Source organism: Poecilia mexicana, unplaced genomic scaffold (genome assembly GCF_051168715.1).
Source record: "Poecilia mexicana isolate PSO_F unplaced genomic scaffold, ASM5116871v1 scaffold_3, whole genome shotgun sequence".
Lineage (NCBI taxonomy): Eukaryota > Metazoa > Chordata > Actinopteri > Cyprinodontiformes > Poeciliidae > Poecilia > Poecilia mexicana.
This window is the reverse complement of record NW_028263372.1, coordinates 35396115-35415090: the sequence shown is the minus strand read 5'-3', so window position 1 is coordinate 35415090 and position 18976 is coordinate 35396115. Positions and strand designations below refer to the sequence as shown.

Genomic DNA, 18976 nt, shown 5'->3' with positions numbered 1-18976 from the left:
CCAAAGAATTTAATCTTGAAGAATAATTTATATTTTCACATAAAAAATGTGGGAAACGTTTTATTTAGATTGGAAATAATGCATGTAAAGACCAACCTTAAGTGACTGTGATTATTTACATTTGAAGATATAAACTCTTCCCTCTGATTGGTCAGTTCAGTCTGTGATGTAGCTCCTCAACATCCAATCAGCTCACAAATGTTCGTCTATGACCTCGTATTTAATGATTTATTTTAATGTCACAGAAACAGTGAAATCCAATCAGGGAAAGAAACTCGGACACGTTATTTAAATAAAAACTGTTTATTCTCTTTCAATATAGCTTTTGTTCTATCATAGCAGAAAAGAGCCTCCACGTCAGTGCTAAAACCTGGAACTGGATTTCCTGCAACGGCCGGATTCGGATCCGGCGAGTCACTTAGTTTAAAAACGGGTTCAGATCCGATTTCCCATCCAAATTATGAGGGGCTGCGGGTTCCCTGGGCTCTGATGGGATTGGTTTAGTCCATCCAGTACTGATCCATTGGGTGTGTGTGTGTTGGGGTGTGTGTGTGTTGGGTTGAGTGTGTGTGCTGCAAAAACTGACATCTTGCTCCAGTATGGCTGTTGATGTGGAGGCAGAGGTTTCTGCCAAGAAAAGGTTGCAAGTTGAGGTAAGAAAGATTTTTTCCTGAATGGGTGGGAAGAAAAAACTTCAAGTTACTAAAGGAAGACAGAAAATCTGAGTCAGATTAATGAAATTAAAACAGATTTAATAAATCCTATAACATTTCCTGGTGCTGTTTTTTAAATCCTGCCTGAGACTGTTTAGAACTGCTGTTTGGCGTTATAAACACAAATCTTATATTTTGTGTTTATTACTCCTGTTTTCATGTTTATTACTCCTGTTTGCTGCGCCGCTAATTAATTAAACAAACTGATTTTATTTGGACCTCCAACTGGAGATAATCAGATGAATCCAGAGGTTTGATCCTTTAAAGAGATAAAATATAGCATTTAACATATAATAATATAATGGAATCTAATATAAACAACAGGACAGGACATTAACACATTAATTTAGATAAAGATATTAAGTCTTGGCAGATTGTTGTCGATGCTATCCAGAAGGCATGGTGCGTTCACTGACTGGATTTTTGAGTTCAGTAAAGGAATACGGTGGATGTTTGCAGATAAATCTAATATTAAATGAACTGTTGACTCCCTGGACTGTGGTACAAACTGGCTGCAGCAGCAGGACAATGAAACATTTATTAGTCGTTTTCCGTTGATCTGCGTCTCCTAGTAAGAACGCCTCCATCTAGAAGTGGAAACTCCTCTTCCTGTAAGTTCAGAGGTTTGCTGCGTCACGTTTAATAAAACCTTCTGGTGACAACAGATGGAGTTAAATACAGGAAGGTGTGAAGAGTTATCCCCCCGTTTGTGATGTTTTCTGCTTTTAAAGCTGCATTTCTCGTTTGTTATTCCATGCCAGAGGGCCACCGGCGGGTTACCTGCTGTCTGGTCATCATGTTGCATTGGAGCTGCTTATTGCCTTTGTGCCGTCTGTGTTGGCGTTCGCTTGTTCCTTCACCACTGGATCTGTGGGACAAACAAACCCAACGGGAGACGAGGAATGAGCGGAAACTTCCTGGAAACGGCTGGAACCAGACTCTAGAGTGTCCGGAAGATAACGGCTGTGAAACAAGGATGAGCTCCAGTTTCTGGTCCTTTTCTTTCTGCTGAGAACTAATTCCTCTGTGGAATGTATCACTTTACATATCTGCTGTCCTTCTTTTCTCAGAACCTTTAAAAATTCAAGGTTTTTCCTAAGACTGGTGCAAGCAGAGCTGCAGCCACGCCTCGGCTCCCTGAACGCATCGCCTGCTGCTTTCACAGGAAGAAGCTGAACTACTGAGAAAACATCCGACCTGTTTACTTCCAGAGAGTTCGCCTGCCTGCTGGATGGGAAGCAGCTGGATCCCACTCACCGGTCCAGCCCAAAAACAACAGAGAACCGGACAAACAAAACAAAGAAAAAAAAAAAAGCCCAACTCCTATTAACATAGCAAAATCTACGATGGTGTATTTGGGTTATTGTAGAGAAAAAACAGGAGTTTTCTTTCGCCAAAAACTCAGAAATTTTGAGATTAATCTCAGAAATTTGACAAAAAACTGAACATTTTTTGAAAATTTGGCTTGAATTTTTTCTAGAGAATTTATGAAATTAATCACAAAATTTTGGAAGTTTTTGTTGGAAAGTTTTTCCGTCTTTCATTTTTTCTATTTAAAATGGCCCAGATACACAGTCATAAAAACCCTTCTTAAGTTTTTCCATTTCAAAAAAATGTAAAATAAACCAAATGAAGCTACTTTATTTCAGGTTGGGTTATTTGCCCGGCGACTACTTTTGACACTTCAACAGATTTCAAAATAAATTAGTTAATAAGTTCAATAATATGAGATTTTATGAAAACTTTGGTTCCTTTCTGAAACAGAATAATTATTTTTTTAAATTTTCCTCAGAAATGTTTCTAAAAATCCTCCTGGTGTTTTATAAGCAGCCCAGTTGGGGGAAACCCGCCCAACCTGGCAACCCGGCTGTGTGCGCTGCAGGTACTGACAGAAGTAGGTGTGGCGCATGGCCTCGGCCGCCGTCAGCCTCTGCTGGTGGTCGTAGCGCAGCAGCTTGTCCAGCAGGTCCAGCGCCTCCGGACTCACCAGGTGCTGGTTCTCCGACTGGATGAACTGCTCCCAGCGCTTCCGCGACTGCCTGGAACCACAGCGCCCCCACACAGTCAGCCACGGTATAACGACACAAATTACGTCAGGATTTATATTTAGTGAGGCAAAGAAAACAGGATCTGGCTGTCGACGTTTGCTGAAACTAAAACTGTTAAACTTTAATCTCAGGCTTCGTCCAGGAGTCAGTGTACGACTGAGTATTAAGACAAGACTAAGAAAATACGATGTTCGAAATTAAAGGGAATAAAATTGTAAGTCATAGTCATAATACTACAATCCCATATTTGGAAACGTTCCACATATTTTAGCTAGGAGACAGACAAAAAAACATCCAAGAAAGATGGATGCAACCCAGGCCATGATGCTGCCACCACCTGTTAGGTTACATGGAGTTCATGAGGTTTATTTGGGGTTCGTTTGGTTTCATCAACATATTTGGATGCAAACAGCGCCACCTGTTGAACCCAACCAGCACCTGCTGGACGTTCCTGCAGAGCCTTCACCAGTGTAAGAGAAACAATCAGTAAATTTTACACGTCTGTAACGCCTTGGACATTTGTCGTACCCTCACCCTGACTGATACCTTTACGTGACGAGTTCATAAAACTGATCAAAATCATGAAAAATAAAAACAAAAGGACAAGTCTGAGTTCTGTCTGGGTCAGAACCGGGTCGGGTTGGTACTCACTGTCCCAGCAGGTCTTTGAAGCGAGTGTCCAGTTCTATGTGATACTTGTGCAGGTAGCCGAACAGTTCGTCGGTGCCGAGAACTTTGGCGATGCGGACCAGCTGCAGAACGAACGAACACACACACACACACACACACACACACACACACACACACACACACACACACACACACACACACACACACACACACACACACACACACACACACACAGAGACAGAGAGGCTCAGTTAGAACCGCTTGTATGTTTCCCAGTAAACTAAAGGTTCCTGCTTGCAGCCGTTTCCTGGAAAAACATGTTACAGCAGCCAATAACCTGTTTTATGAAACCCAAAACTCAAAAATGCAATTCCAAGAAGTAAAAGCTGCAGAGCTGAAACGATAGTTGAAATAAATGTCAACTAATTTAGCAAATGAATAGTTATTAACTGGAGCATAGAGACTCTAAATAAAGTAATTTCCTGACAGAACAACACAGAGTGTGGAGCCAAAATTATAAAAAAATAAATAAAAACATTTTGCATTTAAGATGGAGAAAAACTTTTTCTTTCTGTAATTTTCCACTCAGAACTCCCAGCTTTCAATCAATCAAGTTGATCTGTGTAGCACAATTCAGCAACAAGGCATTTCGAAGTGCTTTAGATCATAAAAAATAAAAATAAAAAGCCATAAAAACATCAAATATGTTGAACCAGGTGAAGTTACAACCTCAGCTGGTTCAAATTATGTAAAAAAAATAAAATATATTAAATTGTTGGTTATTAGAGACATTTTAGATAGAAAAACAGTAAATTTCAGCCAAAAATTTTTTAGATTAATGTCTGAAATTCAACATAATTATGCTGTTAAAATGGCTAAAACCTGCAGTTAGGTTTAAATGTATAGTTGAAGACGTTAAATGACTATCATTTTATCCTGCGTCATTAAGAGCCACTGTGAGGAATCCAAGGTCGCAGCTGACACAGCAGCTTTGAGGGAATCTGTGGCGCCCCCTGCTGACTGGACACTAGTCAGGTTTCCACAATCAGACAAAAAAAAAACAACAAAAAAACTGACAAGTTTAAAAAATGCAGCATTTAGAAATCCTGATGTCCTTCAGTACGACTGCTAAAACCTGCAGTTACTATTTTAATCTACATTTATATTTGTAAGTTAGAACATTAGTATATTTGCATTAGAAACTAGACTAAAATACTCGGTAAGTTTTAGTTTTGTTGCAGTGTATAATATCCAGCATTATTTATGATGATGGGAACGGTTTTTGTTTTGGATTAAATGGATCTCAACAAACTTTAAAGAAGTGTCTGCATAGTTAAAGCATAATTCAGTTTAGTTAATTTCAGAGGGATCGATCCTGCTGGTGTCGTTGTGGTAAAGTGTGGATGATCCGCAGGCCGTTCCCGGCGGGCGCGCCTCCTACCTGGTCGTAGTTGTCCTGGCCGTGGAAAAACGGCTCCTTCAGGAAGATCATGCTGGCCAGCATGCAGCCGAAGCTCCACATATCCAAACTGTAGTCATACATCTGCAAAAACATCCGCAGAATCAGACCAGTCGAGCCGTTTAAGTACGAGATTCAACTCAGATTAACTAACCTGATAGTCCACTAGCAGCTCAGGGCCTTTGAAATAGCGAGACGCCACCCTGACGTTGTATTCCTGAGCGGGATGGTAGAACTCGGCCAAACCCCAATCGATGAGACGAAGCTGCAGCACAACAGACTCCATTAGTTAAACTGATTACTGTACGGAGCACCGTTAGCGCCAAGAAAAGAATAAAACCACAATATTATGACTTTTCCCTCAAAACATTCAGATTTATTCTCATGACTTTATTCTTGTCACATTACCACTTTATTCTGCTAAAATTATGATTTCATTCTCAAAATATTCCAATTTTATTTTTGTGATACAACTTTATTCTCGTTTTTTTGTTTTTTTTACTTTATTCCCATAAAGTTACAACTTTATTCCTGCATTGTCAAGATTTTATTCTCAAAGTTCTGAATTTATTCTTACTAAATACAACTTTATTCCTGTAATATTACGACTTCATTCCCATAATGTTATGGCGTTATTTTCGTAATTTTGTTCTCATATTATTGCAACTTTATGCTGGTATGTTTAATATTAAGACTTTATCTGTTATAATTTTATGACTGTATTTTCATATTCTTATATTTTTTTAGAATCATCTCTAATAAATGTCGTATGATTTAACTTCAGAGTAAAAAATATGTTTTTGTCTTTTTATAATCTTTAAATATAAAACTACCAGAACAGTCAAAATAAAAGGAGAATAAAGGTGTAATATTATGACTTTATTCTCGTACTTTTATTTTTTCTTATTTTCTTAGCGAAGCTCTGATATCCTGTTGTATAATTTAGCTTCAGACAGTGAGAAACAAAATGTTTATCGTTTTATCATATTTAAATATCTGGTTTCAACTGTAAATAAACTTTATTACAACCCGGTGCCGTTTGAATAATAAGCACTTTCCAGGACCTTAAGCAGAAATCCAGCACTTTCCAAACCTTGAAAGTGCCTGATTAAAATCCAGCCCTGTTTATTCAGCAGCTAAACGATCGTTTCAGGGCGGAAGAGGAGGAAGAGGAGCAGCACCTTCCTCAGCTGGTGGTCGATCATGACGTTGTGCGGCTTCACGTCTCGGTGCATGATCCCCATGCTGTGGCAGTAGTCCAGAGCCTGGAGCAGAAACAAGTCAACGTTTCCTCCTCAGACAGGAATAATAAGAAATTCATTTAACCATCTGGAACCAAGCAGGACCAACAGCCTTCCTCAGCGCTCCGCTTTTTAAATAAATATCCATAATTAACAGGAAAATAAATACAAACTAAGTAAAAACTCAAAGATTACTCAAATCCTAATTACAATTGTCCTTGTAAAGTTTCCTGCACTTTTAATTTAGTTGTTTTTATTGTTTTCTGTTGATTTTTAAATAATAACAATCAGTAGCAGATTTTTAAAATATTGGCCTAAAACCAAAAACCTTCCTGATGAGTTTAAAAACCACAAAGTTTAACTTGATTTTACAGAAAACAGAAACACTGAGCAGAAACGTTCAGCTCCATGTTGTGACGAACTTCAGCTTTTACATAGAAAATCAAACACAGATCAAAAGATGGTCACTACTTACGTTTATTTCAGTATTTTGTTTCTTTATTTAATAGTTTTTCTCCACCATATTTTTTATTTCTACTGCTTCTCTGAGTTGAATTCAATTTGTTGATACTTTACACAATGTGACTAATTTCACTTAAGAATAAAAATGCACCAAACAGAGGCAGAGATCTTCATGTTGTAGTGAGACCTCTTGTTCATATACCAGCTTTGTTGATCTAATATTTTCCATCTGCAGTCATTTAGAGATCAATAAGATGCAGTAAATACTTTATACCGCCTCTAGACGTACTTCGCCTTCTTATTAAATAATTTTTAGTGGAGTAATTTCTGGTATGACAGTTTTATTTTTACTTAACGCTGAAGTAATGCATCAAATAAATATGTCTTGTTCGTTCCGTGTTTCTGTCGCTGCGTGTGGCTGAGGTTTTACTCTTTTTGCCTCTACAGACCCTGGAAGTCGCGGTTAAGCTTCGTACGGCTGATCTCACCTTGAGCAGCTCATACATGTAGTAGCGGATGTCGTAGTCGGTCAGTTTCTGGTACAGCTCCTGCAGGAACGAAAAGAGACACTCGAGTTTTAGCCGTTAGCCGCCGGCAGCTTCTACGCTAACAGGAAGTCATTCTGTTAGCTGCCTGTCGGTGCATGGATGGTAGTGTGGAGCCAGCCCAACTCAAGTACCTTAAAATCTGTGTTATTGATGAACTCAAAGACAAGCGCTGGCGTTCTGGACTGCAAAGAGAAAACAACAAACACGGACAGCAGCGCCAGGTAAGTGGAGATCATTAGCTGGCTGGATTACGGCGGCGGGCATGCAGCTCGGCGGGCGGCCGGGCGGGCGCTCCGCTCTCACTCACCACCGGGTCTTTGACCGTGTCCACCAGGCGGATGATGTTGGTTCCTCCTCGCAGGTTTTCCAGGATCTTTATTTCCCGTTTGATCTTCTTCTTCTTGACAGGCTGAGGAGCAGAAACCAGGATTTAACCGAAATGAGAGGAAGATCTGGCTTAGCTCGAAGCCTGGAGAGGCTGGTCATGTTCAGATGTTCAATGTTTAAACAGTTTCGCAAAGAATAATCTGAAATATACGTCAGCAAACCTTCAAACCTTCAGTTTAATAAAAAGTACTTTTCCACTGTGTGTGATATTGTTTTTCTCATTGTAATTTATGGCGCTGCCACTGAGGAGAGCCAAGCCGTTTCCTGGTTCTCATTAATCTGTAACAGTGAGGATGAGGATGATGAAGTCTTCTCACCTTCAGGATTTTCACCACCACCTTCTCATTGTTTGTAATGTTTATCGCCTCGAACACTTCGCTGTACTTCCCCCGGCCCAGTTTGCGCACCAGCTGGTAGTTGTCCTGGTTGCTGAAAAGAGCAGAAACAACTCGCCGTTACCACGACAACGACGACCTTCCGGCGCCCACTGGCGCGCCGCCTCACCACCTCACCTCCAGTTTGGCACGTGTGCGTCATAGTCCCAGTACTCCCGGTTCTTCTGCGTGTTGACGTCGGTGTAAACCCGAGCCTTGCTGCTGGCCGGCGAGGATCCGGGCATCGCTGGCGTTGAGGCTCCGCGTCCCGGACCGTCTCCTCCCTCGTAATACTCGTCGGCTCGATAGCGGAAGGCAGCGCAGCGGCTGTGCAGAGTCTGTGGCTCTAAGGTCGCCCCGCTGTGCTTACCATTGGCTTTGGCGGCTCGCGGCCTGACAGGGAAGGCGGCGGGCCGGTCCGGGGCGGCCGCGGTGCAGAACGACAGCGCTACGATCACAGAGTGAGTGAAGCCCCTGAGCAGGATGTTGGGAAGGTTGGGATGGAGAACCGCCAGCTGTGGAGAGAAGGAGGAGGCCTTACAGTCCGCCTGGAGGAACACCGTCTGACCATTCAAAACATTTTATTTACACTGAATAAAAAGACATCCACCAGCACACAATGTGATCTACAGGCGCCACCTAGTGGTCACCATGGTACTGCACGTAAACGACTACCTGCATGTAAACAAATGATTATGTTTAAAATGATAATGAATAGTCCCGACCTGCATGGGACAAAGGTGTAAGAAAATGGATGGATGGATGATAATGGACACTAGTCTCAAGCCCTGAAAAGAAAAGATGAAGACATCGGTGGACAGAAAACAAAACCAGACCTGTCACGATACGTTCTGCTGGATGATAAATTGTCCCAGAAGTTATTGTAATAAACGATATTATTGCTGTTTTGAGACCATTTTCAAGTAATATAATGGCATAATAATGTAAGAACATATTCTCAAAGATCAATAAACTTTAAATTCTAGTGAACATTTAACACAGGAAGATATTTTAAATATCCCAAACAAATAAACAAAACAACAAATAAAATGAATTATGAAGTCTCTGCAAACACAGTTATCCTTTAAAAAAAAAGGCTAGTTGAGACCAAAACACCAGACTGAAGACTTTTATCATCCAGTTTTTGGTAGAAAGAGAGAAACGATGAGTCATGGAAATTGAAATTATAGAACTTGTTTTAATTGATTATGTGATTAATGGATTTATTTCTTATTGCAACAAGCCGACTTACGGTTGGAGAAATTTATGTCTGCAGGAATATTTTTCAGTTTCTCTGAGTGAGATGCAGAACATTTTTATATCACTATAATGTTATATTGCATAACACCGGCACACTGTGCTGAGTATCGCTGCTCCCCGCACTGAATAACTGGTGTAAAGGTGATCGATTAAATAATTAAACGCTTCATTCTTGGCATTTAAAGCAGATGTTATGTTGTACTGATTTATTTTCTCTCAGTTCAACCTCAATCTGGAAAACTTGTCAACTAAAACTTAGATCAAATTAAAGGTACTTCTTCAAAAATAATGGACCTTAAAACAAATGTTCTCAATCTATAAATAAATTAAACCTTATTTGAATTCAGGTGGGAAGATTCTGGATTAAATCTGATTCATATCTGTCTGAACAGAACAATGGATAATGATGAAACTAACACATATACATGATATTTTATCTAATTTCTAAAATTCTTGTTTTATAAACCTATTTCTTGACAAAAAAGAGTGTGGACAGTTAAAGTTAACCAGCTGGTTTAGAAAAACATTCAAAAATGTAGCTCAAAAAATAAAAAAAAATAAATCATAATACAATGAGATTAGCTATTAGCATCATATCTAAACACTGTGACTATTATAACTACAGACTCTCAAAGATCCAGGTTTCCACAGTTTAAATATCTGTAAACAGCAGGGTTGTGACACATGACCTCATGACTTGCTTAAATCAAAACAGGCTGGTAATTATAGTTAAACAAGTCAGTTTAACTGTAATTACCAGTTTTTAGTCCGTCTGAAAGCCAGATGTGTGGGGATGGTTTTGTTTTGACTTATTGCTTCTGGATATTATTGGGTTTTATTACAATATAACAACAAACACTCCTCAGCAAAATCAGTGGAGGCAGCCAGGTATGAATGGACAGGAGAAAACTACTACAATATGGAAAACAGGGGCCTATATAAGCATAAAATTAGGTTAAATAAATATGCAACTTGATCAAATTCCTTTGTGCCTCATTATGAGCCGTTAACCACACCATATGATGAATCTTTATACAAATATTTTATACAAATTACTATAAAACGTAGGATTTCATAACTTCTGATTTAATTTGAATGATGCTTTCTATTTCTCCTCAAACAGTGAGAAACAGACGCGCCTCTTAACCGATATGAACTGGTTATGCGTTAAATTGTTGTAATTTGAGCATCTTTTAGCGCAGATTCTCATTGTAAGTCTTGTTTTTGGGGCCTTTTAACGCTCAATCATCGTCTGTTTTCTCTTCAGCCCAAAAATCTGTTTTATTTTGCATCTAAATTCGGGGTTTGGTGCGAATCAAAGTGAAAACCCATCAATAACACCGGGGACTAGTCGTAACTCTGAGGCGGGATTAGTTAGCATCATCTGTGATGAACTCAACCAGCGCTAACGAGGCTAACTAGTAACGGTAGCCTAGCTGGATAAAACCGTTCAAAAAGCGTAGTTTCACCCAGAACTATGGCGTCACAGAGAAATACACCAGCTAGACTCACCTGCGTGTCCCCACGCAGCTCAACCCGATAACACTATCAATCAATTTGATCGATTAGTGGCGTAGTTTCTGTAAGCTGAGAGAGAAGCTAAAGCTAGCTGCTAACCTCGAGCGCAGAGAGGCTCCTCCGTCATCAACGGTCGTTCGCTCGCGACTTGAGCTGCGAAGTCCTCGCGGCGATGCGAGCCGAACCCGGGTCCCCAGATGATCGATGAGGTGATTGGTTTATTGATCCCGACAGATGGGCGGTGGTGGAGGTGTCTCCATCAGCGGCTGCTCTTCACCTCTGCAGTCAACATTACCCGGAAGCTAATCGCGCAGAGGATCCATCACCACACAAACAGTGAAAAAAGAAAAATGCAACAAAAACAAAACAACAAAAAAAAAAAAAACAAATTATATTTACCGTTATTTAAATTAGAAAACCCACACACCTAAAAGGGCGTTTGGTTAAAGGGCATTGATTAAAATATCTAATTGCATGTTGTCCATAGCTATAACTCGTGATTTATCGCAAATGATTTTTTTTTTAATTTATATTAGTCTCAGTCTTAAGAGCATTGAGGTTGACAAATGTACTACTCTGTGCCGTCACAGAGAAAAGTGCTATATTTTTTTAAGGATTGTCCATTGATTAAAATATTTAATTGCAAGTATGTTTGGTTTAGGTGACGAAACTGTTGAAAAAATAAGTTTTAAAAACAGCCTTGTCAAAATAATAGCATGTTGTCAATAGTTGAGTCAGAATGAATTGCCAAATGTTTTTATTAATATTTTTATAAAGATATATATATATATATATATATATATATATATAAATTACTGGTAAGGCATAGCTGTTTATTTAGCTGTTTAAACACCAGAGCAATAGAGGCTCAGATCTACCACACCAGACAAGACCCAAGGTGTAGGTTGTGCAAGGAGGCCTCTGAGACAGTCCAGCACATAACAGCAGGGTGCAAGATGCTGGCAGGGAAAGCGTACATGGAACGACATAACCAAGTGGCGGGCATAGTGTACAGGAACATCTGTGCCGAATATGGACTGGAAGCCCCGAGGTCAAAGTGGGGAACACCCCCAAAGGTGGTGGAGAATGACCGAGCTAAGATCCTGTGGGACTTCCAGATCCAGACAGACAAGATGGTAATGGCGAACCAACCAGACATTGTGGTGGTGGATAAAGAACAGAGGAAAGCCGTTGTGGTGGATGTAGCAATACCAAGTGACCACAACATCAGGAAAAAGGAGAAACTGGAGAAATACCAGGGCCTCAGAGAGGAACTGGAGAAGGCCTGGAAGGTGAAGACCACAGTGGTGCCTGTGGTCATCGGGGCCCTCGGGGCAGTCACCCCCAAACTGGAGCAGTGGCTCAAACAGATCCCAGGAACAACATCAGACATCTCAGTCCAGAAATGTGCAGTTCTAGGCACAGCCAAGATACTGGAGGAGAACCTGAAGCTCCCAGGCCTCTGGTAGAGGACCCGAGCTCAGAGGATGAAAGAGATATATATATATATATATATATATATATATATATATATATAGCAAAAATACCATTTACCCATGTAATTGATGCAAAAGATCCAAGTAAATAAAAAACTAAAAAATAAAATAAAATTGAAGTTTCTAGTTGACAAAAAGGTGGATAAATGTTTTACAGAATTTAGCAGAGGCGGAGCAGCTTATTATAAGGGTGGTTTATTTTAATATACAGTATGAACAGGGTTTATAATGATATCCTTACGCTTCGATGAACTCCAACAGGAGCTTCTGAAGCGGACTCACCAGGATTCAAACCATGGCACTCAGTCCCACCCTGTAAACCCCCCCCAAGTCCACGACTCCAAAATCTTTCCTTTAAATATACTGCAAAGATTGTACAGAATATAAATCCACACAGTAAACTAAAGTACACACATATTTTTCTCTTTTTTTCTTACCTTTATCCTTGGTAAAAAAAAATAAAAAAAAACACATAAGTGGCAAGTTTTACTCTGATTTTTAAGTCCTGTTGGACCAGGAGGAGGCTAGGATTCAGTGGAAACAATACAAGGCCAATTCTTAAAAACAAATAACAATACTCAATAATAATAATAATAATAACAATAATAATAATAACTTTTGTTATATCTAAAACTAATGCAACTACATCTGTGGCAAGTGAGGAACATAATGCTTCGTGGGGTTAAACCTTGTGAAATTTCCGGTGGAAATGAAGCTCATTCAGAGTGAATAAAAAAGCAGGTAACATAAGCACTATACAGTTGTCAGAGTTTACATCGCGTATACACACAATCTATAATATAACAGAGTAGACTATTCCATGAATCAGTAGTCATAAATATTACACTGTGCATGTCCTATTGCACAAGTCAAGTGTTTCTACGACACGATAGGTACGCGGGTTAGTTACCTACATGTCGCTTGTTTTAATACAAAGATGCAACAACACAGATTTTATAGGAGACGGGCTGTACAGTTTCACAAATCCATGTGAAGTCTTTTCTTCTTCTTCCTCTGAGGATGTCCTAAATAAAGCAAAGCTATCATACAACAGTAATACTAATGTGGGAGAAGAATCCATGCACAAACAGATGGATCTACGTTCGACTGACGTGTTCGCTTTCAGCTTCACCGGACGTTAAATAAAAACAAAAACGAGTGAGCAGAAAGAATAAAAACTAACAATAATAACAACAATATTAAGAATAATAAAAAGGCACATGGACTGAAGAGGAGCCGACACAAATGGGATGACTGTCTGGAAATGAGAGCCATCTTTCTCAACAACGGTTACGGAACAAACAACCACATGCAACCACAGACTACGGTCCCAGACTTTACAGAGAAAACCGTCCCGCGCTCCAAGTCTCACATCCATTTCTTTCTGGTCTAGTTTTCGTTCTTCAAAAAGAAGAGGGATCCCGATTCCCTACGGCAGCGTCTGAGGGACGATGGAGATGGAAAACCTAAGAGGACGAGCAAATTTACGCCAAAAAACGTAAGAAATTTTGAGAAAAACAGCTGGAATTTTTCCAGAAAAAATATGGGAATTCACTAAGCTCAAAAAATTATTTGCTAAAAACAAGCTTAAAAATTTTGTAAAAAAAACAAAACAAAAAAACACCTAGTAATTTCAGAGCTTTGAATGTAAAAATATTGAGCTGGGTTTTTTTTGTTTTGTTTTTTTTTTGCAAATTTTTGTATTTGAGCTTAGCAATGTACAAGTTTGTTCTACAAAAAATATGAGATTAACCTCAAAAGTTTGTGAGTTTTTTCTTGAAAATTTCTGAGTTTTTGCTTGCTAATTTTCAACTATGAGGTCAGAAATTTCCAAGTTTCTGAGCTCAATCTTTACATTTTTAAGGTTTTTTGTTCTTTTGCTAATTTTTGACTGAGCTCAGAAATTTCTAAGTTTGTTCTAGAAAAATCCTGACACTAATCTAAAACAGTTTTTTTTCTAGCAAATTCTCAACTTTTGGAGTGAAAAAAGTGAAATAATTTTTCTTGAAAATTTCTGGAAAAAAAATTCAGAAATTTTTTTGGAGTTTCTTTTTTTGAGTTTCTGCTTGCAAATGTTCAACTTTGAGCTTAGGCATTTCAGTGTTTTTCTCAAATTTCTGAGTTTTTTCTCTCAAACTTTCAAGTTTTGGAGCTCAGAAATTTTCCAAATTTTTTCTAGAACATTTCTGATATTAATCTTAAAATTTCTGAGTTTTTTGGGCAGAAATCTACTCCTTTTTTTTCCTATCTACGATGGCCCTGATGCACCGTCGTACGATTCCCCCCTCTGTGTCTTGGATTCACCAAAAGCAGGAGTCACTGGGAGTGTTTTTGGAGTTCACTGGATGCACGGAGCTTCAGGGAAGTTCTCGTTCTCCGCTGTGTGTTGCACCGTGTGCTCCTGCAGCGCTGTGAGGTCGACAAAGCGCTCGCCACACCACACGCATTTAAACTGCGTCTCCCGTGAATGCACGCTCTGGTGCTTGGCCAGGTGCTCCCGCTGCTTGAAGCTCTTGTCACAGTTGGCACATTTGAACGGCTTCTCGCCCGTGTGGACGCGGCGGTGCCGCTGCAGCTCTGAGGAGTACCTGAAGCGCTTCTCGCAGTCGGGACACTTCAGAGGCTTCTCCCGCGTCGGGTCGCAGCGGTGCTGGACGAACTCGGACGACGACACAAAGCGCTTGTCGCACAGAGAGCACTTGAGCGGTTTCTCCGTGCAGTGGGTGCTTTGGTGCCGTTGCAGCGTGGAATTCTTTTTGTAACCTTTGCCGCACACATCGCATTTGTACGGCTTTTCCACCTCACCACCACATTTGTGCCGCAACAGCTCCCCCGACTGGCTGAAGGACTTCTGGCAGGACGCGCATTTGAAGAGCGACTCCATGCCGTGGACCTGCTGGTGGTAGAGCAGATGCGACGGCTGCAAGAAGCCCTTGTCACAGAGGTTGCACTTGAACGGCCGGTCAGCAGGGTTCTTGTGTGTACGGCGGTGGCGCACCAGGGCGTACTGCTGCTTGAAGCTCATCTGGCACTCGTCGCATTGGAAAGGCCGCTCCTCGGAGTGCGTGCGCTCGTGCTGCCGCAGGTCGGACGGCCGCTTGAAGCTCTTCCCGCACGAGCCGCAGCGGAATGGCCTCTCGCTCTCCGGCTGGCACTGGTGGTGCAGGAGCTCCGACGACTCTTTGAAGTGCATCTCGCATAAATTGCACTTGAACAGGTGCTCGCCCGAGTGCGCGTACATGTGCCGCACCAGGTGGGAGCGGTGCTTGAAGCTCTTCTCACACACGGCGCACTTGTAGGGCCGTTCGGAGCTGTGCGTGCGCTGGTGGTGCGCTAGATGTGATGACTGGCTGAAGCTTTTGTCACATGTGTCGCATTTGTACGGCTTCTCTCCCGTGTGGATCCGCTCGTGGCGCGTCAGCTCTGACAGGTGGCGGAAGGACTTGTGGCATACAGAGCACTTGTATGGCCGGTCGGGCGCGGATGCCTCGAACGTTGGCGGTGAGGCGGCGCTGATGACTGCACCACCGCCGGAAGTCTCGCCGCTGGAGGGCTGCTGCGGGTTGGCGGCGGACGAGGTGGGCGTGACGTTCCCGGAGCCCGGGCGGTATGTCTTCTCGCAGATGGAGCACTTCATTGGGTTGTTACCGTGAGAGTTGTGATGCTGCGCCAGCGAGGTGAGCAACGAGAAGCCCATTTTGCAGACGCCGCACACGAACGGCTTCTGCTCCACCTGAACGCACTGATGCTCCAACAAGTCGGTTGCCTGACTGAAGATCTTCATGCACTGCGTGCACTGGAACGAGCGGTCCTGCGTCACCATGCACTGGTGCTCGTGTGGGTTGGCCAGGTGGGAAATGTCATGGCCGCAGGCTCCGCATTTATGCCCTCTGTCGGCCCCTACCTGCAAGGAGGCCTGCTGTGCTTGAACGACGTGCTGCTGCGGATGCTGCGGCTGCTGCAGGGAGGCGTCCGGCTGCAGGACGACGCCGTACACGGTGCAGCTCAGAGAGTTGTCGCCTGCCTGAGGGAGAGTGTGCACAACAGAGGGTGGAGCCACTGCATGCTGCTGCTGCTGCTGCTGCTGCCATGCCTCCGTCATCCTGGATGCAGGGAGGATTATATCCCAAATTTGACACAAGGATGGATGCAGCTGCAGGAAAGTCTGTAATGAATTGCTCAGTGTCTGGGGAAACCCTGGAGGGGGACGCAGAGTAAAGAGAAAAATAAATAAACAACAAATAAACAAGATAACACTGAAATAATGTAAGTATTTAAGCTGAAACAATGTCTAACAAAGTGATAATAAATTCAAAGTGATGTAAAAAATAAATAAAATACTCGTAAACTACTGTGCTAAGTGTTACTTCTGTTTGTAGCACACGACTGTTTGCTTTTAAGCGCAAAGAAAGCCCTTAAGATGTCACTTCGTCAAAGTAGCTTTCGCTTCAGAAAGAAAACAGAATCAATGGGCTCAGTCTATTTCCTGGAGCGCTAATCGGACATATAAAGGTTTTATATTTTGACACGTTTTTGAATTCGTTTTTTTTTGTAAATATGTTAATAACAAAGCGCCTTGTTTGAAGATGTCATTTCTTTCAGGGTTCAGAGTGAGCCATAAAAACGTTTCTGTTGCAGGATGTAGCTCGATGTTAGCATGCTAGCTGCTAACGGCTGGAGCTTCCTCTCATTTGAAAAATAAAAGGAGAATAACATCCGGTGTGTCAAAGTGATGAAGTACAAAAACAAGCTGATTTCTAACTATGACGGGCGTCTGGAGCGCTGCAGCTTGTAAGCGACACGGTTGAAGATGGGAAAACGGCTGGTTTGAAGCGAGGCTAAGCGGCGGATGGAGCCCATATCAGAGCAGGCCTTCCCCGGAGCTGCAAGGGGAAAAATACGCCTCCTGCAGCCGAGCCTCCTCGCATCCGCTAAAACGAACAAACCCGCAACCAGAGCCAGAACGATCCGCCAGAACTCACCGTAGTTGCTTATCGACGTTCCTTGTCGCAGTCTCTGGTTTGCGCTCGGTAACCGTGGGTGTTTTCGGCTCTCAGACCGGCGGCGGCGGAGGGGATGCGGTCGAAGCCGGACGCCATCCTCCAGCAGACGGACGGACACCGGAAACCGCCACGCAGCGACCCGCTGCCGCTGTGCTGCAGCAGCTACAGCTCATTTATGTCGGGGGAGAATCTGGAAGTGGCTAAAAAGAAGCTCCGGCGGCAATAATCGCCTTTCAGCTTCCGTAAAATTGCTTTCGAACTAACACAAAGGCGATCTGGAGCTGGTTAAAATATTACGAAGGGTAGTTCCAGCTTTTGAACACCAGGCGTCGCTGTATCACCCGATGTAACCGCAACCTAGTTAAAAACTACTGAGTTGTTCTAAAGTCCTGCTACTATTTCCCTATTTGTAAACCAATAACATTGTATGACTTCTCAAGATGGTTAAAATTACTCATTTTAAGTTTCGAGTTATTTTTCGTGGAGAAGTTCTCATTAAGTTAATACTTAATCTTCCTGTATCACTACAACTTTATTCTGGTAATGTTACGAAATTATTTTGGTATTATAAAGATTTTATCATGTTATTACGACTTTATTGTATTATTACGAGTTTATTCTGCTAATATAATTTCCCCCTGTACTATTATAGCTCTATTCTTGTATTTATAACAAATTTATTATGGTAAAATTATGACTTTATTCTACTATTATTCCGACTTTACTCTAAAATTCCAATTTAATTCTCATATTTTCATGACTGTATTCTGGCATTAATCTGATCTTTGAATTATTACAACTTTATTCTTGTACTATTACGACTTTATTCTCGTGTTATGACTTTATTCTGCTAAAATTACAACTTTATTCTGGTAAAATTATAATTTGTCATATCTTCACGACTTTGGGTGAAATTATGGATTTATTTTGGCATTATTAGTTTTTATTCTTGTATTATTTACAACATTTTCCTTATCTGTATAAGTATAAATATAAATGGGATATAAAATGTATAAGTGTTTTCCCCTCTCAATTATTAAGGTTTGCTGCTATTGGTTTTGAAATAATCTTGTAGCAAAAGAAATAGAAATGGTGCAAAAAAAGTCAAAAATACCTAATAAAGTTGTAAAATTTCTATTTAGTTTGGGTTTCTGTCCCATTTCTTTGAGGATTTCACTTTACTTTTAGATTTTCAAGTAGAAACAGCTCAGACTTTTTTGGAGTGTGTTTAAAAATGTTAAGCTTTTATTTCAGTTTGGGATTTGTGAAACCTTTACTCGTTAAGTTAAAAAGGGTATTCTGCGTTAGCCTCAGCTTCCGTTATATACTGTGTTACCACAGTGCTTCAGAATTAGCAGAGCTGATGCTTTAAGATTAGCACAATTAACTTTTAGCTTTTAGTTAGCTTTTGCTAGTGATCATTTCACTGACAAAAACTGAAAAGATCAGTAAAACTGGGGAAATCATGCCAGCACTTCAGATTAGGTAAAGTTGGATTGATTTTGTGTTAGCTGTTTGTTTTTGAAAAGCTATGATTATTTTTTTTCCCCTGTCTGAGCTTCACTGGGTGTGTGAGCTTCACACACTCTCTTCTGCTCTCTTCTGTGTAGAGCAGAAGAATCGGGGGCTCGTCCGGGACAAGAACATGTAAATTATGTCAAAATTGTCTTTCAAGGGCAGATATAATTTTATATGAAGTTAGCGCTTTAGCATTAGCTTTCACTAAATACTGTGCTGGTATAGTGCTTTCGTGTTAGCAGAGCTGATGCTTTAGGATAAGTACAAGTAACTTTTTAGCAAGCTCCCTGCCAGCATGCCTAGGTGGGCCCCATGTGGG

At 41.2% G+C, this 18976-nt stretch overlaps 2 protein-coding genes across 3 annotated transcripts; both read right to left on the bottom strand.

The window, feature by feature from the left end:
• Nucleotides 1-284: 284 nt before the first annotated feature.
• LOC106909188 (casein kinase II subunit alpha'-like) lies at nt 285-10985 on the bottom strand. Of its 2 annotated transcripts, XM_088004508.1 has the most exons (14): nt 10740-10981; nt 8588-8650; nt 8001-8377; nt 7806-7917; nt 7409-7510; nt 7233-7283; nt 7042-7101; nt 6032-6115; nt 5005-5115; nt 4833-4934; nt 3413-3513; nt 2604-2752; nt 1494-1581; nt 285-670 (listed from the first exon to the last, which is right to left on the bottom strand). In XM_088004508.1, exons 2-13 carry the CDS (start codon nt 8591-8593, stop codon nt 1508-1510), a joined length of 1329 nt encoding a protein of 442 aa, XP_087860634.1. In that variant the 5' UTR covers nt 8594-8650; nt 10740-10981; the 3' UTR covers nt 285-670; nt 1494-1507. The 2 variants fall into 2 exon arrangements, with proteins under 2 accessions (XP_087860634.1, XP_087860635.1); XM_088004509.1 differs by lacking the exon at nt 285-670 and having other exon boundaries at nt 1490-1581; nt 10740-10985.
• A 1330-nt stretch (nt 10986-12315) lies between these two features.
• Nucleotides 12316-18247, bottom strand: znf319a (zinc finger protein 319a). Its single transcript, XM_014975489.2, has 2 exons — nt 17119-18247; nt 12316-16333 (listed from the first exon to the last, which is right to left on the bottom strand). Exon 2 carries the CDS (start codon nt 16236-16238, stop codon nt 14475-14477), a length of 1764 nt encoding a protein of 587 aa, XP_014830975.2. The 5' UTR covers nt 16239-16333; nt 17119-18247; the 3' UTR covers nt 12316-14474.
• Between the last annotated feature and the right edge of the window lie 729 nt (nt 18248-18976).